Source organism: Rhinolophus sinicus, chromosome 11 (genome assembly GCF_057876585.1).
Source record: "Rhinolophus sinicus isolate RSI-liver-muscle chromosome 11, RSI-T2T, whole genome shotgun sequence".
Classification (NCBI taxonomy): domain Eukaryota; kingdom Metazoa; phylum Chordata; class Mammalia; order Chiroptera; family Rhinolophidae; genus Rhinolophus; species Rhinolophus sinicus.
In genome coordinates, this window is record NC_142511.1 from 4,050,049 (window position 1) to 4,073,447 (window position 23,399).

General features: G+C 40.8%; 2 protein-coding genes across 12 annotated transcripts in view; one reads left to right on the plus strand and one right to left on the minus strand.

Annotated features, from left to right (window-relative positions):
* The window catches only part of FIRRM (FIGNL1 interacting regulator of recombination and mitosis), a 236,730-nt gene that overhangs the window by 185,814 nt on the left and 27,517 nt on the right, over positions 1-23,399 (plus strand). For 3 of the 9 annotated variants that reach the window (XM_074322527.2, XM_074322526.2, XM_074322529.2), the window contains exons 3-5: positions 21,045-21,133; positions 22,632-22,736; positions 23,231-23,371. In XM_074322527.2, the coding sequence (XP_074178628.2) occupies positions 21,068-21,133; positions 22,632-22,736; positions 23,231-23,371 (312 nt within the window). In that variant the 5' untranslated portion in view covers positions 21,045-21,067. Of the gene's footprint in view, positions 1-16,511; positions 16,766-16,892; positions 17,218-19,882; positions 19,924-21,044; positions 21,134-22,631; positions 22,737-23,230; positions 23,372-23,399 lie in introns of those variants that run through there. The other 6 variants (XM_074322523.2, XM_088801556.1, XM_074322531.2 and 3 more) reach the window with 5 other exon arrangements.
* On the minus strand, positions 14,194-16,568 carry METTL18 (methyltransferase 18, RPL3 N3(tau)-histidine). 3 transcript variants are annotated; one of them, XM_019716390.3, is made up of 2 exons: positions 16,431-16,568; positions 14,194-15,566 (listed from the first exon to the last, which is right to left on the minus strand). In XM_019716390.3, exon 2 carries the CDS (start codon positions 15,358-15,360, stop codon positions 14,242-14,244), a length of 1,119 nt encoding a protein of 372 aa, XP_019571949.2. In that variant the 5' UTR covers positions 15,361-15,566; positions 16,431-16,568; the 3' UTR covers positions 14,194-14,241. The 3 variants fall into 3 exon arrangements, with proteins under 3 accessions (XP_019571949.2, XP_019571950.2, XP_088657684.1); XM_019716391.3 differs by having other exon boundaries at positions 16,394-16,533; XM_088801558.1 differs by having other exon boundaries at positions 16,116-16,434.

Genomic DNA, 23,399 nt, shown 5'->3' on the forward strand with positions numbered 1-23,399 from the left:
TTGATCAGACGTCTGACTTTGACTTAAAAATATACTCTCGAAACTTGGGGACTAGAGACCAATTCTCGAACACTATTCCTCCCGAGAAGCCATGTGGTGAAGAGCTGAGGGGCCCAAGGGCAGAGGGGTAAGGAACCAAGAGCTATCAGTTTGCACAGGAAACACCTTACTTAGCCTAACCTTTAACATTTTTATTACTATATTAGTCACAGTCAAAACCACCAAGATTTTTCTTGTTGCAGATATTTATGGAAACATCCAATTCCAAGAAGACAAGACTTCTGGACTTTCTAAGTTACAACTGCAGCCTTTGTGCTGTGAGCGGGAAGACGTTTGGCCAGATTACCAACCAGCACCACAGGGGAAATGGAGTCCAAGCGAAGACTTAGAAGGTTAAGTCTAAATGAGCCAGGCTTAGACGGATACAGAAGAGGAAGAGTATCCGAGGAAAGAGAACAGCGTATGCAAAAATCCGGAAGTGGTGAATCGTGACAATACATGGTCAAAGCCAAGAAGAGGTCAGAGGGGACTGGGTAGTGAAAGACAAGGCTAGTTAAGGGATCAGGGACCAGCTCATAAGCCCTGTGAGGTACCCTGGACATTATCCTAAATGCAGTAGGGAACAGCTAGAGGGTTGGCCACTCATTGACTCAACAAATATTCACTGAGAGGCTTTTATGCGCAAGATGCGTTCTAAGCAGCAAGGAGGTAGCAGTGACTAGGACAGATAAAGTCCCAGGTCTCTCAGAAATGACATTCCAGAGAGGGAGAGGGAGACAACAAACAAGTAAACATGTCACTGAACAAGGTTACAGACAGGGTGACAAGGCGAGGGAAGGAAGCCTACTTCACTTTGGATGGTTAGAAAAGGTCTCTCTGAGAAGGTGACCATATTTGAGCTGAGACCTGAAGGCAACCAAGAAGCTCAGTGTGCAAAGATGTGGGGACAGGAGGTTAGAGTGAATAGCAAGTGCAAATGCCTTGAGGTGGGTGTGAACTTGGCCTCTATAAGGAACGATGAAAGGAGAGTGTACCTGTAGTGCGATGAGCACGGAGAGAGAAATGGGATATGCTGAGAAATTGTAAACAGGGCAGGATAACAGAGTCCCTTAGAGGTCGTTAAAGAAACTAGGTTTTATTCCAACAGCATTTGAAAACCATTAGAGGAGATTTGATGTATGTTTTAAAAAAGTAATTATGGAGAACTAGTTATGAAGAGGCAGGAGTGAAATAAATTAGGGGAAATTTCAGGAGCCTAGGATTAAATTAGGATGGTAGCAGTGGGAAATAAATAAAATTGGTACATATTTAAGGGTCTATTTTGGAGGCAGAACTAATACAATGTGTTTGTGGATCAGATGTGGGACTAGTGAAAAGGGAGGACGTCATCATTGTCCCTAGGTTTGTGCCTGAGCAACTGAATGAATGGGCACTGTGAACATTGGAGATAGGGGGCTTGAGATTTTTGTTCTTTTATGTCAGCAAAACATGAAAGTAAGAGACTAGAAGAGTCTCTGGGAAATTGGATGCGATTGTTTGCTTAGAGTTTTAAAATGTCATCCTTGATATTGGCATGTTTGTAGTGGAAAACTTTTGATGTTTCATTGGTTGAGGCTAATATCTTGCAAAGTTGCTTCCTGTTCAGGATAGAAAGCTCGAAAACCCCATTTAGAAAGTTCCAAGGTTCACCAGGTTCCTTAGGATTAACTGTTTCCAAAACTCTGTTGGTAATAAGAGAATTGCTAATGTACTTGACTGTTCTAGATGACGGAAAGACAATTCTCAGACAAGATTTGTTTTAAGAAGACACTTTTCATAGAGATCAGACAATAGTCCTCATGACTAACGTGGTAAGACAAAGGGTATTTGCTGTTTACCCCAACCTTTGTCCTGCCGTACTTTTCCTCTCCACCCTTTGTTCCTGAGATTGTCAAGTTCATTAACTTACTAAGGGCTGACTATCCTCTGGAGAATAGCTGGACACTCAGCAAATTCACAACGGTCAGATTTAGAAGCCATGATGATAACTGACTAACAGGAAATATACTTGACTGAAAAGGAGAGTGTTTCATTTGCAAATGGGTTCACTTTCTTAGAGTAACTAGTGGGGAAAATGTCATGCAAACAAAATTAATCTCTGGAGTGTGTGTGTGTGTGATCTCCTTCCAGAGAAGTACCAGAGGTATCATGGTCCCTGAGTCTCACCTCCATAGAAAAAAAAAAGTGATTTGATAAAATAATTTACATGAAAGTACTAGCGTCCTAATGTGATTGTATTTTCAAAGGGACCTCAAGAGAATAACACTGTTTGACCCTGCAACAGGCTTTCTACTTCATTTCAAATGCTTTGGGCAAAAGATTGGGAAGTATGTATGAATAGACGATTCCTGGGTCCCCTCCAGCCATACCAACTACGCTGCCCCCTACCATCACCGTAAGCCCCCTACTCTTCTTCCTGGATTTACTCATCTCCATCACTGTAAGCCCCCTACTCTTCCTCCTGGATTTACTCACTCATTGTACCAGATTATACATCGAAAGTTGCTTTGTAACCCTTCATCTAGTATTGAATTTTCTTCTCTTAAAAAATGCAAGGGAAAACCGCTGAAAACCGCTGATGGGTGACTTTTAGGGGACTGTGGCTCTCTGTTGACATTATTCTCCAGTAAATATTGAGCCTCTATTACGTGTGCCATGCTAGGGCCTGGAACTTAGCAAACTATGTTTAGCATTTTATTTCCTTTACTCCTCACAACAAAACTGAGGCTAGTTTTACGATCCCTGTTTTACACTCTCCGGCTTCGGGCTCCTTTGCAGGTTTGCAGGTTTGTATTACGTTTTGCCGCCCAGTGAGTGATGACAGGCAACGGCCACTGAAGACGTTAAGTGGCCAGTTGTTTTGTTAGAATAAAGGTGATTTGCTTCCCAACGTGGGGCATATGTTTATTCCTAATGGGATTCTTCCATGCCATCCTTTGTATTCTTTGCTGCTTCTTTTACACTGGGTGATCTACTGTGAAGGGAACTGGACAGAGATTTGCGTTGATATCAGTCGATGTAATTGGGCTTTTGACTTGCGTCTTAGCTGGATTCGTCAAAAGACAGTTTCTGTTGTGGCGCCCCTGAGAGCGGGCTTATTAGAATTAGCAAATACAAACACAGGACATACAGGTAACTTTGAATGTCATATAAACAGATACTTTTTTAGGGTAAGTATGTCCAATGAAATATTTGTATTTTGTCTTAACAATTCCACCCGATACAGGACTAATCCGTCCTCAAGAAAGAGCGTTAGCTGATGGAAAGGAGGTTGTTTCCTAATTGTGGTGTTTATATCCCGGTTCTGTATCCTGCCCAGATCGGTAATGAAGTCGTGACAGAGTCCAGAGAGCGTGAAGGTGGGAGCCTTGCTGGGGGGAAGGAAAAAGCTTTTGCCCTCGTAGAATGTAATCCAAAAAAGGGGGCAGAAGTTTCGGCCTCCACCTCACATCAGAACAGCTTTGGCATCTTGGGCTGCACCCGGTGTAGATGGTGGTGCTTGGTAAGTGATCCAAGAATCATAGTGCCCGTTGGAAGTACCCACCAAGGAGAGTGGGGCCTTAAGGAAAGCAGTGGTACCCTGTGAGAGATCGCAGTGTCTGAAAAGGCCATGCTTCTTGATTTTATTCAGCATAAAGTAACAGTAAAGGAACATCATGAAAAATAGGCCAGGATTCTTTTGTTTAGAGTTCGGAGATATCTCCTGAGAAATGACAGTGAAAAGAGTGCTTGGATGGTCTACAGCAAGCACAGCTGACAAATGCAGGGGTCGAGGACCCAGAGGGTAACAAAGCACAGGGTCACTGCCGTGTGTGTTTGTGTCTGTTGGCTTGAGATGAAGGCTCGTTGTGATCATAGTGGGACACTTCCCTGGAAATACAACCAGGTCAAGAGAGCCCCACATGAAACATAAAATAAACAAAAAAAAGACTCAAGTTTCCACTTATCAGCTTTTCACATCTCATAGCTTTTTGCTAACTTTGGAGCAAGATTTGAGAGCAGGATGGCTATTGGAGGACTTTTTCTGTGCACGATTCAGTGTTTTGTTCTTTCTTGTATTAGAGGACTGTCCTTTTTTCGAACTTGATGTCTTACATTTAAATGTTGATGATAGAAATAATAATGTCATTGTAAATAAATCTAACCTGGTGATTCTGAACATTTCCACAAATCAGTGAAACCACCCACCAATATTTACCAAACTTTTATTATAGATAAAGTATCAGCTAATACAAGAATTGAAGACATGTGGTTCTGACTTTGAAGACATTAAACTTTCACTGGGAGGATAATAAGCATTATAAGCAGATGCCACCTATCCTGGCCTGCACGGAACAGGCCTGGTTTGCACTTGATATCCTGAAAAAATTACCAAAACTGCTTTATTTCACTCTCAAGTATCCTAGTATGAATGATATTTTCTCATGCTGACTATAAAGCTTTTTATTTAAGTGGTAAGAGTTACCCAGGCATATTTTGGAGAAGTTCAGAGCAAAGACCTAACTTGTGGATCAAAAGGTTCGGGTAGGCTTCTTGGAGGTAGGGCTTAAGGCAGACCTTGAATGAGCAGACATGTGAAAATCTAAGAGTGAAAAAAGGGAACCAGTATGGAAATTTTTCAAAAAAATTAAAGAAAGAATGGCCGTGTGATGCAGCAATTCCACTTCTGTGTATCTGTCCAAAGGAGAGTCTAGAGGGAGTAGTGTTTACCTTATGTCAAAGAGATGTCTGCACTCCCATGCTCACTGCAGCATGACTTACAAGAGCCAAGACCTGGAAACAACCTACGTGTCCATCCACAGATGAACGGATAAAGAAAGTGTGGTATATATGTACACATACATACATACAATGGAATACTATGCGGCCATAAAAAGAATGAAATCATGCCATTTGTGACAAGATGGATGGATCTTGAGGGCATTACATTAAGTGAAATAAGTCAGACAGAGAAAGACAAATACTGTATGATCTCACTTATATGTGGAATTTAAAACAAAAACAAAACAAACAACTCATAGGAAGGGAGATCAGACTTGTGTTACCAGAGGCAGGGGGAGGGGGTGGGAGAATTGGATGAAGACAGTCAAAGGTACAGACTTCCCGTTATAAAATAAATAAGTCCTGGGATGTGATGTGCAGCCTGATGTTAATAGTGCCGTGTGGTACGTTTGAAAGTTGTTAAGAGAATAGATCTTAAAAATTCTCATCACAAGGGGAAAAAAACATTTTTTCTTCTTCTCCTCCTCTTCCTCCGCCTCCTCCTCTTCTTCTCCTTCTCCTTCTTTTCCTCTTCTTCTTCTTCCTCCTCTCTCTCTCTCTCTCTCTCTCTCTCTCTCTCTCTGGTATCCATATGATAAAATGGATATTAACTAAACTTGTCATCATTTCTCAATGTATGTAAGTCAAGTCCTTATGTTGTAGACCCTAAATTGATACAATGCTGTATGTCAATTATATCTCAATGAAACTTAAAAATAAAATTAAAAATGAGAGAGGAAAAGGAAGCCTGGGTAGTGATACCAGGGCGAGAACCTTTGATAATGAAAGACTGATTTAAGAGAAATAGTCAGAGCAGTGTCCTAGAGACAGGATGGAAACGGTAGTTTTGGCTACATGAAGGTGAGTTGGGAATGCGCATTCAGAGATTTGAACTTTATCCTTGAGATAATAGAAAACGACTGAAAATGTTTCGGGCAACGAGGTGATGTACTAAAACACTGGCCCTTTCTTTTCTCAGGCACTTAGGCCTAACAGACTTAGGAGAAGTGTTAGGGGCAGGCTGCCCTTGGAATTACCAGGAGTATCAGTGCAAGTCCGTTCAAGATTCCCCTGGAAAGTCTTCCATGATGACCCCATTTTCACCACTTCTTTATGAAGACTTCCCGCGTCCTCTTTCCTGTAGACGTGATCCTTGTGGTCCCAAGGCAATGTAAATAAAGACAGAGACAGTTACGTTGGCAGAGTATTATGAGATGATACTGACCTCCTGCTGTGGCTTGCAGCATGGAAGATAAATCAAGAATTAATTTCTTTCTTATGTTTTGGATAAAAACCTGATACAAATGTGCAATCTATTTTTTTTTCCTACATTACAATGAGGTATCTTATATTCATTTAGGAGACCACAGTCTTTGAAAATGGGAAGCTATTAAAGATTTTAATCAGGGAAGAGATGAGATGGAATCAGTGAGCTATGGAAAGTATTATCTGGTGGTATCAGTTGCCCGGATTAGCAACAGTCAAATTAGCATTGGGTGAATTGGGGAAATTGATTTGAGAGAGAGAGAAACAAAGAAAGCAATTAACTAAATACTGGCAGTGGTGGGCTAGAAAAGTCTGTTTCAGTCCAATATGGGAACAAATAGGGAACATGAAGCAAGAACAGCGGTTTTAAGTAAGACAGATGTCACAGGTTTACATGCAACTTTAATGCACAATGTTACATTTGAAGCTCGTAACTCAGTGGTGAGAAACAGAACACATTCCGTTGAAGAAGAAACTGTTGGAGAGATCGTAGTGATTTGGTGAAGGACACGGTCAGAGTTACTAAGGGCGAGTCGGGTCTGGGAACTCAGGTCTGTCCTGACTCTATTCCAGTGGCCTTTCCACCACACTGAACTCCCTGCCTCTTTCTTGGACGCTTATCTTTGCTCCCTGCTGCTGGTTCTGATGTGCTTAGTGATTAAGCGACAACAGGAAGTCACAACAGGCTGGTCTGAAGACGCCCCCAAAAGCTGTTCAGGCTGTCAGGTTTCTATTGTTTTTCCCTGAGAGTTTTATAGATGCACCAACCCTTCAGTCAGCCAGGCTAAAATAAGAACGCAGCCTGAACTTAAGTTTCATTTCACTTCAGATACAGCACAGTCACTTCCTAACAAGAAATGATCACATTTCACGAGTTGATCACTATCTGTGGCAAGTGAAATCCAAGGCTTTATGCTCAGAGGTCCGTTACTGGCTTAAATAGGAAGGGGGCATGTTCCTTGAATCTTGGCTGTAGGTTTTTAAAAGACTGAACTCAGTCTTTAAAAAAATCCTTTCTCAATAAGACAATTGAAAACTAAAGTCCTAAACTGTGCTAGTTTACTTTAAAAGAATGCCAGTTCTTAGAAGTGCACATAGAACATATAAGTTCGATTGGTAAAATGAAGTTTCACAGAAATTTAACTGACGGCAAACTTTAGCCAGAAAGGTATTGACTTTGGAAGCTTTCCTCAGCCACTGAGTGAGCTTCACATCTCACTGAGCTCAGGTAGCTCCATGATTTGGAGCTTTGTTTCTGATGGTGCCAGCCACAGCCCAGCACCACCAGCACCACCGAGGCTTGTTAGAAATGGAGACTCTCCTCCACTGAGGGGTAGTAGGTGCTCAGTAGTTATTCAGTGAATTAACATGTTCTTGGGGGTCAGTGCTTTTCCACAAACTGGTCTTTCTGCTTCTTAACTCTCAGCTCTTCCAACCCCACTCCTCTATCAATCTGATGAAAATCCACTTACATTTTAGTCTGAGGTCAGGTGTTATCTCTTGAGAAGTCTTCCCTCCCTGGTCCACAGGGATTTGTGCTCTGTATTAGCACTGTTTCAGCATGTATTGCCATCGTTGATATTTATTCTCTTGTGGTATGTGAACTGCTTGCTTGCATATTTATGTAAGGAACTAGTAATTTATCCCTAATGAAATAAAATCCCTGGTCTTTAGGATTGGCAGGGGGGTGGGAGGAGGGCTCTAACTAAGGGGTAGGATTCCCCTAACATTCTCATTATGAGATGTAGGCGACCCATCTTCAGCCTGTGGTCTCCCATAGTCTGCCTCCACTTGAAGTCATGTGTCCCCTCACTACTATCTCAATTCTTGAAGTTCAGAGTCAAAAGAAGAGAGGCAAGATTTCCTAGCTGTGTGATCTATCTTCCAACTCATGTTTCTGTCTTAAAATCTACCAAGTCATCACCAGATGATCGATACTGGGAACGACCCATCTGTCCTCTTCCCCTTGCACCTTCTGCCACGTTCACCGCATCACAGGCGTATGGTCTTACTCCATAGCTCAAAGGACAACCCTATCAGAAATTCGCATAGGATGTGTAACATCCACACAAGAGGTTCACGAGCTATATTACTATTTCCACCCTAGAGTGCAAGCTCCCTAAAAGCACAGGATGTATCTTTTGATCTTTCTGTCCCATTTTCCAGCTCAGTGCCTGACATATGATAAGGAGGGTGGCATTTTCCTTGAATCTTGGGTGTAGGTTTTTAAAAGACTAAACTTGGAAGTTAATATTTATGTACTGAGTGATTATTTTTTTTCCAGTTGTGATTTATTCCACAAAATCATAAAGGTAAGGATAGTGCTACAGGATTGGTGTAATAGGCTGACCACATAATTATCATCCAAATCGGTCCAAATGTCAGAGTGCTAGAATGATGAACCCGATGGTACAGGCCTCACCTGGGACTGTCTCAGGCACAGTGGGATGTACGATCATTCTAGGTATAAAGCTCAGCGGTGTCCTACAAACCAAACCTCAGACTGGGGTGAAATGCTATGGGCACAGCAAGGTCATCAAATGCTTCTCCTTGGCCTCTTAATCACATAACCCTGTCCCTTGATTGTCTCCTCTGCCTTGAGTCACCAGAAATCCCACCTCCAGTTATTTGTTTAAAAGTTCAACTATTGTGTGAATTCCAGGCAGCCTCTTGACTCCCCGATTATCTAGATTTTTTTCCTTGGGCTCCACCATTTTACCTTTCCTGGAACTCCTGCTGCTGCTCTAAATTTTAATTAATATAATTCCACACTTGTCTCTATCATTCTTCATTTCTCTCCTTCCCTTCTCAGCCTCCTGGCTTTGTTTGCTTTTTGCTTTTATACATTTCTCTTCTACTGAGACTTAAGTCCAAACCTATCAGTTATCTATTGTTCTGTTTTCTGTTCGTTAATCTCTGACCCTTCATGAATTAGATTTGACAAAGTCCCTTGATTAACAAAGGAAATGCACAAGTCACAGTAAAAGGGACACACAGAAGTCAGATACACTTGGGGATTTGTCTGTTCGTCACACCAGTTCTGTCCAGCTCTGTGACGGGCCAGCCGCCACAAGTCGATCAGTACCCGAATGGGGGAGTGGGAATGAATAAAAGACACTCACACAAATGATGATGCGATCGATCGGACTCCAGTGATGCTGAAGCCTCTAGTTTATTCTTCTTCACCAATATATGCAGTTTGAGTACGTGCAACTTAACAAAGAAAGTATGCATTACCTTAGCAAATGTAAATTTTTAACTTTTACATAGAGGATACAAAATCACTGAAACTCCCAAAAGTAATTGATAGCCATCAGTCTTCTGTGTCCGGGAACTGGCCGCTCCCACATTCCTCAGTAGCTTGTAAGCACCCCCCAGGTGCAGGCAGAGACAATGCCTCAGGGGAGGAAACAGGTTAAGCATAGCTGTAACCATGGCTCCCCACACAGCTCCAGGAGAAAATGGGTGTAACTGAAAGTGTGTTCGGTTACACAACACAAGAGAAAACTTTTCTTACAAGTATTACATTTCTTTAACAGAAATTAAAGAAATTATCTTCTCTACACACAAAAAGTCCTTGGTGAATTCTTGTTAGAAAGAGAACACATTTGGGCTTTAGAGCAGGGCAGAATTCTGTTTGATATGCAAGTAATAGAGAAAAGTAAACAAAGTGGCATCTAGAAGGTGGCATCTCTCTGGAAGGGGTTCAATTCTTCCTATTACTAAAATATTCCTGAAACATAGAAAACTGCATGTATATTTACGTATGACCAAATAGTGGGCTCATCCAGGATGTCTCTTTAGACCAATTATGGGTAAAATAATTTACATTCAGGCTCTGACATTCGGCTATGCCATTTATTTTTAAGCAATGGGTACAATGTTTATGTGATAATAATAGTTGATAGCAAACTAAAATTAGTAGACATAAAAATCTCAAATGATTTTGACTCTAACTAAGCTTATTTTTCTTTACGCTGAACTACAGGACTGTAGGAGAGAGGAAAGAAGAGCTTCTGAAGTATTTTGGTGGGAGGTTACAGAATAAGATCTGGGAAAGTGAAAAACAGTCACAAAGTTAAGAGAGCAGTGGTATCATGTTTATAATACAGGCTTGAATATATTTCTTGTAAAGGAAATAATAAAATTCAGAGCATTAGAAACGTGTACCACTCTCCCTAGAAAATGTTTCTCGGAGGTATTTTTCTTAGAAGAGAGAAAATTTTTTTGGTTCTTATGAAAATCCTGGAGAAGCCATGGAAACAGGAAACAGAGTTCAATCCGAGGAAAGCTCAGGAAAGAAAAGCAAATTTCTGAAAGTGTGGCTCCCTTTAAAGACTCTAAAACAGAGCGTGGAAAAGCAACGATCATAAAAAAGCTGGCAGAGAAGTCGGTTAATGAGAATGTGGTGTGCCAGTGCCTGACTGGCCCACATTGAGCTTTTGGGCTTTTTCTACCTTGTCACAAAAATTCTCTCCTAAAAATATGCCCTCTACCCAAACATTCTTTTTTATGCTATTTAAAAGAAGTTCAGAATCAAGTTTCTAGAAATTCACCGGAAGTTACTTAGCCTGGAATAACAGAGATCTGGATGAATTTTGAGTTCTAGGACATTTTAGACACACATAAAGAATTTGGAAAAGCCTTGACCTTTTCCTACCTTGGCTTTCCGTGAACAGAAAGAGGGTAATAATGTCTCCTGTTTCTCTCTTTGGCTAAATGCATTTCTCAGAGTGGGTGAATTTGCTGTCAGCACATTCTTAGGCATCCTGACTTCTCCGTAGCATCAGATCTGAGAGACGATGGGGCTGGTTGAATGATCGTTATCCATTATATCGGGTCCAGGAGTCGAACCTCACTGGTGGAGACTTTGGAGACTTCAGAGTAGGCTGAGGAATTGCTGGAGCTCCACTCATACTGATTACGTTAGGAGGATTTTGGAATTGTGCAGCTGCCGCCTTGGGTAGGGTGAGAGGGACAGGTATGAGTGGCCTCCTGACTTCAGTGCTCACCTTGATAACCTTCACTGCAGTGCCCAGTGGGCAGGGCGAGGTCACGTGGAATACTTGCCTCTGGAGCTCTAACCCCCAGTTCCAACATTTCCTTTGCATTCACCTGCTGCACGATAAGATAATGAAGACTGTATTCCATCTCACCTGGATGGTTGCCCCTAACACAGAGGCTGTAAATCACCTTGAGGAAAGAAAGAAGGAAAGAACCGTCTCTCACAGTCCCTACTTCCTGTACTGGTGGGTGTCAGTCACATGGTTCTCTGGATGTTCATCAATTTCTTGTCCATTTTCCTGTATCTTATCAGTTAGAAAGCTTGTAGGACGAAGCCTCCGGCCACTACGAAGAGCTGAGGGGACAAATGGAGCTAAAAACAGCCTGGTTCCACTTGCCCCATAATGTTTGCAAACATGGGGCTGATTCACGGGGAGAACAGTGTCATTTTCTTTGCACAAAGGTACCAGAGTCCCACAGCATCACGGCCGAGGCATTTGGGGTTCCATGAGACTGAGCACAGCTGATTCTACGGCGGAGGCTTAAGATACCTCCCGCTGAAGGCAAGCCTTCCCGCCTCCTTTTTCTGGCCCATCAGTGTAGTCGTACACCACAGGAAAGGCCAGCTGGGCATCCCGTTACAGTTTGAAGATGGTAACTTTATTGGCCACGTGTCCTGTTCTGTGAGGTTGGTAACATGCCCTTTGTTCTTTAGTAATGCTTAGGTCGCCTAAGCTGTTTGTTCTTGTTGTGATTTTTATGTAGTTTCCTTCCACTAGAGTATTAATCCTCCTCCTGAAAAAGCACTTCCCTTCGACCACTTTCTCTAGAGATGATGAACTGACTTTGAAGGGTTCTCTGAGCTCAGTTTGAATTTCTGAAGAAGACAGAAATCAGAATTGTGAGATGATATCTAGTGGTGATAAGTGTACTTGACTTTCCGCGACCATCCTGGTTGAACAGAAACTGTGTCCCTGGGCTGAAATAAAAGATCCTTTTATGGCTCCCACCAACTTCTAGCTGGGCCACCCAAGTCATGATGATGATTTTGAATGTACACTTTTACCCAAAGAAAAGCCTTAATACCAGCAAGCACATGGCCACCATAAACACACTATGAGACTTTCAGGAGATTCTGGCTGAAGTGGAGACAAAGAATCAAATGCATGGTGTCACAGAGTTGCCCTGCTATTCTTCTTCTTTTAATAGCTATTTATGAAGCACCTGAATAAAACATGAGGGAGGAGACTAAAAAGTGAACACACATTTTCTCCTCTTGAGAAGTTACTTCTCTAGCTGAGTGGTTGGCGCCATCGCCCCCGGGACACTAAACCCGCATGTTGTTGGTGACTGCACTTGACACGGAAGGGTATCTGCTCCTGGTTTCTCCTCAGTTTCTGCATCATGGGCAGAAAGCTGTGTGGGGACAGTGGAAATGGAACTATGGCTATAGGCACATCTGATAAATGGGAAGTTTAAAGGCATGTACTCAAGTGACTGCATTTTTACTGCGACTTTAAAGACGTACTCTTTATCATCCGTATTGATCTGAAACGCTGAAACATCCAAAAATGACAACTTAGAAACTTCAAGGTGGAGTGTGTGTGTGTGTGTGTGTGTGTGTGTGTATGTATGTGGGGGTGGGGGGGATGGAGGTGGAGGGAGAGCCTGGGGTTGGTGCTGGGTGGTGCAAGTTCCGGAATTTACTTGTTTCTTCGTATTCTGAATAAGGATTTGTAAACTGTAAAGGCACACACCCAATTTTTAATAAAGTGAACAAGGCTTCCTATTTGATCAAGGAAAGAGGGTGACTAAATATTATGAGGATTCTTGGAAAGAATTTCATTTATACATGGGAACCACGTGGAAGGAACCATGATAAGTGCTCGATGTTAGCTATTGTTCTTTAAAAGAACTGTTATGGAGATACTATTATAAACTCTGTTTTACAGAAGGGGAAACTGAATTTTAACCCAAGGTCATGGACTCACTCCAGAGCTCATTGTCTTAACACATGTATGCCTCTTTAAAAGATTAAGTTAATCTATTTACGTGGGAAAGGGTACTATGCATCCTTCTCCCAGATTTGGGGCCATAATTTGTCTCTCGTCTCTTCTTTGTGGGTAGGTGTGTCCCGCTGGGCTGTTAGCCCCAGAATTATCTAGTTCCCCGGAGTGGGCTTATGCTTTGACTCCTGTTGACAGTGGGCCTAAAGGCTGAGCCCCTGTTCAGGGCCTGTGTCTCTTCTACTCCTGAACAGGCCTGATGACACCTCATTGGGAATCTAATTCATCTTGAAGAACTGAAAGATAGCTATTTTCCCCAAATCATTGACACTGGCTATTGTCATGAGACTCTATTCAATGCTTTGGACCTCAACTAGCCAACCCAGCTCTCAGGGCCAGTTAGTTGTACCTTATCTGGTAGGTGGGTCTGGAATTGTCGCTGTGGCATCTACATCTGGTGCCTGAGTGCAAGCATCTGACCGCTACACGCCTTCTCTGCAGCTAAACTTGTGCGTTAACCTGATGAGATAAAAATCATCTGATTATAAATGACTTTCTTCATGTTGAAATCATATATGATGTATAGGATTATATATACATTAGGGATTTACGTAATTTTTAATGATGTGTGTAAATTAAGTTTAACTATGACTTTCATTTCAGAATAATAAAAGGGTGCTAAGAAATATGTGCAATGAAAAACAGGCATGGGTAAGGTTAAGAGCAGCGAGGTGGTGAGAAGAGTAAATAAGGCTTTTAATTACACTTCAGTTCAGATTCTGGTTCAAGGTGAGAAATGACTGGGATCAAGTTACGTGAGTCTCAATTTCTTTATAAAATGGAGATAGTAACTATAACCTAATTCTGGGCTATTATGAATATTAAATGTTAGTATAGGTAACGCTCTTGGCCCCACATACAATAAATGCTGAACACGGTTGGCTATTATGATCATTATTAAAATATTTAAAATAGGGATGATATATACCTCATAAGGTTATAAATATTAAGCAAGACACTCTACAAAGTGCCTAGTTAACAGATGTCCAGAAAATATCACATTTCATTGAATACTAATTCAGAACAAAATAGCAAGGCAGAAATTAAACATTCAAAATAAGTCTTTAGTGATTCTGTTTATTTCACGTAGGACACTCAGTAGACATCAACCAGGGCACTTAAAAGTCAATTCAATTAGGAATCGTTTTAGTCCTTCATCAATTATTTCAACTGTTCTAGTCTTAAATACATTCTTCTCTTCTATAAACTTCTGAAACAAATGAATACCTCCACCTACACCAAAATAATGTGCTTTGCTGGCCAAAAGCACCCGCCCATTTTTATCTAACAATCTAAGGAACGTTTGGTGCAAAGTATCGTAATAATCTGCGTTGTAAATGGTTTCTGAGGTAAGAATGAGATCATATTTTTCGATCAGTTTTCCATTGCTTAGTACCACCTTACAAAACTCAGACCACTCTCCAGAAAAGAACCGGCATTTATAGATTTCTTGTGCTGCTTTTGATCTCCTGTATCTTTTCACATCAGGTTCGCTTCCATCATTTTCTTCACCTTCCAGCGTGGAGTTGGCTACTACATTAGGTAAGGTTACTTCATCAATCACCATACTGTTATAATCTTGAAAATGAATTTCTTTGGCCCCTCCCTTGAGGGCAAGTATACCGAGCAACCCTGATCCACAGCCAAGATCCAAAACTTTTTTCCCAGCAAATTTCAGTTTGGCCTTTGTGAAATAAGCCAGGAGGTCAAAGGTACATTCCCAGATTTTTAAGCCTCCTTCATAAACACCGGGAATCAGATCAGAGTGAGAAGAAAAGCTTCTGGAAACTATGTTTTCTCCAGGGCAGTTCTCTTTCAACAATATGGTTTTCACTACTGATATGTTATGCTGGAGACCTGGTAACGTTTCTATGACTTTATTTTCTAACACTTTCTTTAAATCTTTAGGCACGGCATGCTCTTTGGCAACTCTCAGGCAAGGCTGTTTTTCGTGAGGTTCCGAGTTACTTGAACTGTTAGCTGTATTGAGTGAGTTATCTGTGTCTTGAGAGGGAGCTGCATTTCCCGCTGACTCGTGTTCCCACAAGTGCTCCTGAGGCAAGTCAGACTGTTCTGGAGAACCGTTTTTGTCCCCGTGTTTACCTGTTTGACGTTCTGAGACTGAAGACTCTTTTGAGGAATTCACGGTCAAAGCTCCACCTCCAAGGGGTGTTAATTCATTTTCTAGACCATCTTCTATAGTAAAATTAAATTGAAAGGTCATCCTATCATTAAATGTATACAATCCTTAAATTCAAAGGAAGATTCCTCAACTTCTAGATAGAATTGATGACACACACATACACCGGTCTCAATTATTGAAGTCGTTTCGTTCTGGTCAATTTTTCTTTAGGTTTTTTACAGTTACAAATATTTACAGATGTTTTCAAATGACTTTTTAGAGGCCTTTGCTTCTCCTTCAATTTAGCTCTGGGGGAAAAAAATAAAATTGTTATTAAAATGCAAAATGACACATTTCCTTAAAATGCAGTATTAAACAGTACAATCCCTCCCCCCCTTACAGCTGCTTTTTCTATAAAAGCTGTTAGGGAGAGGGAGATAAAGAGTTTTGGAAAAACACACACACCCTTCAGGGTTCAAAAGTTGGAGAAGTGAATAAAGCTTTAAAACCAAATAAAAGCACAGCAGCAGCAACAACTAGAAAAAACGTCAAGTCCAAAATTTTCGGGCAGGAAATGACAAGCCTAGCTAGTTTGTGTCTGTCACCTGTCACTTGAAGTAAGTAACAGGAATTCAAGATTTTATTTTGGTAAATGAACAGCCCTATAAAAATGCATGGATAAGCTCTGGTGTAAGCTCATCCAAATGACCTCACTGCACTTAGTGGAGACCAGCAGCCCTAAGCCTATGGGAGTGGGGCAAATTTTGGAGTAATTAGTGAAGTTTAGTTTGGTGGCTGAGCAAACACAAAATAAGGGCACAGAACGGATTGGAGAGGCCGTAGAAAGCGGACGCAACTTTTTTTGAGACTCTTCTTTTTATCTAACGAGCCAGGCAAATGTGGCCGGTGGGGTCTTTATTCCCATCACACAAGATGTACAAAGTAGGGTCACACAGCTAAGTGGATAGGAACCTGTCCCACCGCGATGCGCGGCCTGGAGTCATTTCCGGCCGCAGGTCAAAGCGACCCCAGATGTGCAAATTCAAACCCCCTTGGACAGAGGATAGCAAATCGGAGGACTTCCGGCCCTCAGCTCCCCAAAGCGCCTCACTGTAACGTTCACAGCGATCCAAACCTAGGGATGCTCGCAGCCCTGCAAGTTCCGAGCTCACCGCGCTGAGAAACCCGAGGTCACGCGGGATCCTCCGGACAGAGAGCGCGCACCAGTGAGTCGAGTCCTCCACGGGCCAGACATGCCCGGCTTTTCCCAGGCGCAAGCAGCCCGCTTTCTCTCTATGGTTTGGACGCCGGCGGAGCGCTCGCAAAGCCTGCCGGGACGGTGGCGTTTCCGGTTGCGGCTGTGGCGGGACTGTTTTGAAGCTGAAGTGGGCGACAGCATGTCGCAGGAACGCGCCGTCCCGGCGAGCGCGGTTCCCCTGGAGGAGTTAAGTAGCTGGCCCGAGGAGCTGTGCCGCCGGGAGCTGCCGTCCGTCCTGCCCCGGCTCCTCATATCCTTCGCGGACTGTCCCTTGCTTCTAGCGAGGGGGCGTGTGGCGGGTCCCGCACTTTTCTTCCTCGGCCTCCTCGCCACACCCACCGCCAGGCCGTGTCGTAGTCCTGCGGCCCAAACCCTCTCCTTTCCTTATTGGTGAGCCAGGTGGACGAGCGAAGGGATGGAGGGCGAGCGGGAACCGTGGGTGCCGAGGTCCAAGGCCTCCCGGCTCAGGCACCGCAGGGTCCCAGAGGGGTTTCTGCCCCGTGATTGGCACCGGATGTGGCGTTTTCTTCCATTGCTCTGTGCCGTACAGGTTTCCTGTGCTCGTTACCTGCAATTAAGTGTCAATACGTTTGCACGGGCAAAACGGGGGAGGCGAGGACTCGGACCCGAGGGAGAAACGCTGGGCCATCGCCGTCTCTAATGTGGGGGGTGGATACGAGTAACACCTTCCCCAGTATCGTGTAAGTACATTAAAGGACGCATTTCCACCATGTGCCAAGTCTAAAAGGTGTTAAAAATGTTCTCCCACACCCTCTTTCCCTTTATTGCTGCTTAGGAGTTACTAACGTTTGCTGTTGGTTCCATCTCTGGGCTTGAGTTGATGCCTCTTGTCCCGCTGCGGACAGTGGTCTGGTGCCCTTGTGGCTGTAAATGTGCCTGGAGTCCCAGCCTTTCACGTTAAAATGTACTTTTTTTTTTGTTTTTGTTTATGTCTTTGAGCTCCCCTTCTACATGAAAGTACACTTAAAAGAAAAAAAAATGACCTTCCCTTGAGAAAGTCTCAACACTGCACAAATAATTTTTACAGTTAAAGCCTAAAACAAATATTATCGTCACATGGAAATCATTTACGTAGGCTTTAGCTAAAACCACTAGGTACCAAAGCTGTGTTTTAGTCCTTGTGCAGATAGGGAATTGCCGTCCTCAAAGGTGACTTGGGACACAAAATAGCGATCCTCAAAAACATTTACTGGGTTCCTATGACGTATCAGGCAGGGCGGTAGGTTTTGGGGGAACAAAGGTAAAGAACATGGTTCCTCTTCTTCCTCTCAGGCTTATAGGGGCACCTCAGTCATTGGAAGTCAACTTTCCCATCTAGTTTTGCATCTCAAGTTAACTTTCAAAGAACCCAAACCTGTTCTTTCCCCAATTTCTTCATCTAAATAAATGGTTTCACAAACCACACTTGATAGAATCCTCTCTCTCTCTCTCTCTCTCTCTCTCTCTCTCTCTCTCTCTCAAATCAGCAAAATCTGTTGTATCTGACTTCAAACTGTACCTTGAATCCATCCACTTACCTTCATCCCCACTTGTTACTACTGTATTCCAAATCTCTGTCACCTCTCACCCGATCTGTTAATAGTTTCCTTGCTTCTACTCATGTTCTCTTAAAATCCATTCTCCAAATAAAGTTCAGCGTGAAAAACAGACCATGTCGCTTCCTTTTTAACCACCCCCAGTGGCTCCTTATCAAACGAGGAGTAAAATTTAAACTTACCTTCAAGCTTCCTATGGTCTAAGCCTTGGTCTCTTCTCCCACCTCGCTCACTACACTCCGTCCACAAAGACAAGCTCACCTGCCTCCACGTCTTCACGCTTGCTGCTTCCCTCAGCCTACTTTGTCCTCCCAGCCTTTTGTACAGCTCATGACGCAGCTCGGCTCACGTGTCCCCGCAGCCGGCCCTTTTCAGAGCCCTCAGTTTTAGGTAGTGTCCCCCAAACCCAGTCTGTAACACTTCTGTCACGTTGCCTTGCTCATGTTCCTAAAGTGCTTTACCATTAACAGAACTTGCCTTGTTTGCTTTGGTCATTTTTCACTGCCTCACAACACTGTAAAGTTCAGTTTTGTTACCCCAGCACCTAGAACAGTGCCTGGCACATACTAAGCATTGAATAAAGGGCTGAGAAAAGTGTGTTTTTAAAATGCCTGGAAATCTCATCAAGCGATTTTTCTTTTTAGCTTTTAGTAGTATTTTATCTTCAACACTTTTCAACAAATTAAAGTTTGCAATAAACCCACAGTCCCTTCACTGAAACGTAATTCTTTTCATGTGTTGCATTTTACCTATTATTTTCCAGTCCTTAACATGTCTTCATAATCGTAATTTATGTTATAATTTTGGAAGAGGCTGGAATTTTTTGGCCTTTGCTGAAATTTTTCCGTAAGGCAAATTCTGCCAGACCTTAAGTTAATGACTATATCGCGTTTTGAATGCTGCTGCAAAAAGTATATATGCAACATTAAGATTTCAGAAGAAAAATCAGTACTTATTAGTGTGAATGGGGTTATGGGTTATTCGTTTTTCTTGTTGACACATTCTTTAATGATTCTTACATTGTTTTTACTGTATACCATTTCTAACAATTCCTGATGGCATACAAGCATATACCGTGTTTCCCCGAAAATAAGCCCCAGTTAAGATTGTCAACCAGATAGACCCATTTAATAAGTTATGATGATGTTCCAGAAGAAGATGATATGACTGTATTTGAATAAATGTAGATTGTTGTACACGAAAAAAATAAGACATCCCCTGAAAATATGCCCTAATGCGTCTTTTGGAGCAAAAATTAATATAAGACCCGGTCTTATTTTCGGGGAAATAACGGTAGTTTATAATGCGATTACTGTTAGGAAATTTATTGTCAACATATTTTGTAAGCTCCTGCTATGTGCAGAAGAGTTTTAGTCTGATAGGGTTGGTAAGAAAGGTGTGTAGGTAATGTGAAAAGATAGAAAGTGGTGAGTGGCTTAGGACGGGTACAGATAAAGTACTATAGGAATGTGGAGGAGGGAGACATTGCTTTCCTGTATTACAGCCCAGAAATCCAAGGCTGACCATAGCAGATTTCTCGTCCGTTTACAATGTTTCATGATTACACATTAGCTTCAAAAGGCATGTTTGTCCCTGAGCAATTTTGAAAATATTTCCTTAAAAGTTTTCATAATGTGTGTTTACCTAATAAACATTAACTTTTTAAAAGCAAAATTAAGCCAGTAATTTGAGTCTAATTACAATCTCTAATGGATCATTGCTTAAACTTCAAGAAGGATCCTTTTTTAAAGTTATTCTCACCAGTGAATATCCTATTACTGGGATACCAGTATCTTCCTTAATCGTTTTACTCCATGTATCAACATTCTGACAATTGGATCGAGCATATCCGTAAGTAAAAATGTGTTAATTGTATGATTTACTTTGCTGCCATTAAGGCCTCAGTCATGCTTCTTTCAATACAGTTTCCTGGTCACTTCAAATCGAATCTTTTCCAATCATAGTGTTACAGCCTCTGCAACCTTCAGTTACTTAAAATGCCCTAGTTCCTTCTAATTACTTGAAGTTTTAAATTCCATTTTCGATAGATAACAAACGTGTTCTGCTTAATAATGTATGTGTGAGCATAATACTAGTTGTTAAACGGTGGTTGGACCTGTACAAGATGTCATTTGTAGCCTCTTAAGCTTCAGCCTCTAACATGTCTAGTGTCATTTAGAAAATACTTCCTAGGTTGCAAAAAGCTGCTTGTTTAGGTGGTGCCAAGTTTGTCATTTGGAAAAAGTTGACTTTCTGATGTTTGTCTTTTTTGCTCTTACTTGATGTGAATTCCTTAGGAGAGGAGGTGGTGTTTAGACTGTGGAGTTCACATACCGTTTGAGTTCGCTCCTTCTATTTACGTTTCCCTTGGTTGTGGAATGTTTGTTTATAATTTTGAATCTGTGTTGCCTGTTGGGGCTCTAATTTTTTTTAAGTAATAGAATTTTTTTATCCTGTGTATGAATTACACACATTCATTATAGAAAATTTAAAACATGTAGCAAAAACAAAATAAAACATCCATTGATCTGAAATGGTTAATGTTTTGATAATGAACATTCTCACCTCATTTCTCTGTATTCCTGCCAGACTGTTATTTCTTGTATGTTCATGTTTATATGTATTAAAATTGGGATACTATTTGGGGACCTTTTTTGTTTAACCTTAAAGTTCTGTAAACCTTTTTTCATGGTTTTAAATAATCTTTAATAATCATTTCAGTGAGCACAGATCCTATTCAATAAATGTACCTACACCCATTAACTAGTCTTCAATTGCTGGACATGTTTCCCATTTTGCTGCTGTTAATTTCAGTTACTTAATAGTTTCTCTACATAGAATATAGCGTTTGACATTGTGCAATGCTTTGTGTTGGTGGTGCTTACACGTTCTCACATTTGGAAAGAGCGGTGACCTTGTTGGCTGACATGACTTAATATTCCTACAAAACGTGTTACCATTTTCCTTTATAGAAATTCTGAAAATTATCGTAGAAATGTTTTTACCTCATATGAACCACCTGACATTGGAACAGACTTTCTTTTCCCAAGTGCTGCCAAAGGTATAGTGCTATTATTATCTTAATGTACAGGTTCTAAAGGCTGTTAAAATCTAACTTTAATTTTAGATCATTCTTAATTATGGTGGTGTTTCTTTTTAATGTGTCAAACATATTCGAAATACAAATAAAGTAGTAAAAAACAGATCTCATGCTAAGAATATGGTGGTGTTAAAGTAATCATTAGGTGATTAAAAACTTATATTTTCAGATAGTATATGCATCCTTTACTAATTGAATTTAAATTATTTGTAGTTAATTTTAAGTACTCTTGTATTTTAAAGATATTAAATGAAAATTTGGGATGGGTGGTAAAGTTAGCAAGTCCCTTGGTTGTATCTTCTCTATGTAGTTTATTAATAATTGTTAAATTACATTGTCTGGAAATATGGACCCAAGATTTATTAAAGAAGTCTTAGAATAAAAGAGGCTGGAATATTGATAAAAATCAAGTAATAATGCAAAACATTACATTTACAGACTACATTATTACTTTTTAGATATATGGTATACTTTTTCTCTGAAAAGCAGTCTTTTTTTTTTTTTTTTTTTTAATTGAGAGAAGTAATGGTACTTCGGTACCAAAATGAAACAATTTATGATCACTTATTCTCTTATTGGCATGGATTTCTTCTAAGTTTAGCTTTGGAGCAGATAATCATCAGAATTCATTTTATATTTACTTGATTATGCTCTATCTGAAAAGTTTCTTAGAATTTGTTCTTGACCCCAAAAAAAGGTCCACGTGCTGTACAGATGAAAACAGCAGGCCTGTGGGAAACAATATCCTCCATAATTACCTTGTGTTGTTGACTCTGCTTATTCTACCCATATTTCAATTGTTTAGAAAGATCCTGGTATTAAGATCTTAAGGTGGCTAACTTTTCACAAAAGAAACTTAGTTCTGAGGTTACATATTATGCCTCTAACCCAGGAACTGTATTTTGAGTTGGTTGAAAAGGGAAACTGGTTAGGCTAGAAGTGAATAGGCGATTCAGCACAAATTCATTTCCACTACCAGAAATTACCCTTGTAATCGCCCATCTGGATGTTGATTGGTGAAGACCGTCATTTTTTATTATGATGGTCATCTTTTATTAAGCACTTAGGTTTGTTACGTCACCAAAAAATGAACTTTGAATGATTTTTTGATTGATGGTATTAAATAGCTTTCAACCACAAAATGGAAAATAAGTCCATTTCTGTCTGAGGCCTTATTTTTTTAAGAGATTGTATTGTAGAATTACTACATATATAATATATAAACACACACACACACACACACACACATATATATATATATATATATATATTTAAAACTTTGTAGGTGAAATTGTTAAGCTAGACAATGATATCCCAAGGGTGTCACTATGCAAAGTGAAAATCATCTGATTTTTTTAGAAGATATCTTTCCTTTTCTAATGATTTCTATTTCTATTATATTTTTATTTTAGTGATTTCTGTGTATATTATTCCTATTTATAAACTGCTTTGTTTTCAGACTGTGAAACTATTTGATGACATGATGTATGAGTTGACCAGTCAAGCCAGAGAACTATCAAGCCAAAATTTAGAAATCCAGACCACTCTAAGGAATATCTTACAAGTAAGTCGAATGTATTAGTAAAGGAGAGACAGAGGGAGCTTAAAGAGTGTAAGAATTTTAGTACTGATATTTATTAGCCTCGTGTTCTTTATGTAATGGCCCAATGCTAGAATTAAGTTTATAGAATTACAGATAAGAATACAGAAACATAAATTCTGAATTTGTTATACCATTTCATGTGGAATAAACATCTAAACTCTTAAAGGAAGACAAGTAATCGAGATAGCATGCCTTACCTGTAACTTCACAGCGTATGTCAGAATGCCTTCCATATATATTCCTTGATATGTGTGTTAGGATACCAACTTTTTTTTTTAACCAATGGCTAACTAGTTGTTCCAATATTCATACTTCTGATGGACTGAAGTTCTATGAAAGTAGGAACAGGGCGTCCATTTCGTCCACTGCTGTATCCCTAGCACCCGAATACTGTCTGACACTTTTTAGGTGCACCAAACATGTATTTTGAATGGAACTTCTTTCCTTTTTTACAGACAATAGTGCAGGTCATAGGAGCTCTTACAGGATGTGTTCAGCATGTCTGTGCCACACAGGAATCCATCATTCTAGAAAATATTCATAGTCTCCCCTCCTCAGTCCTGCATGTCATCAAAAGTACCTTTGAACATTGTAAGGTGAGTAATGGGTCTAAGCACCCTTTAA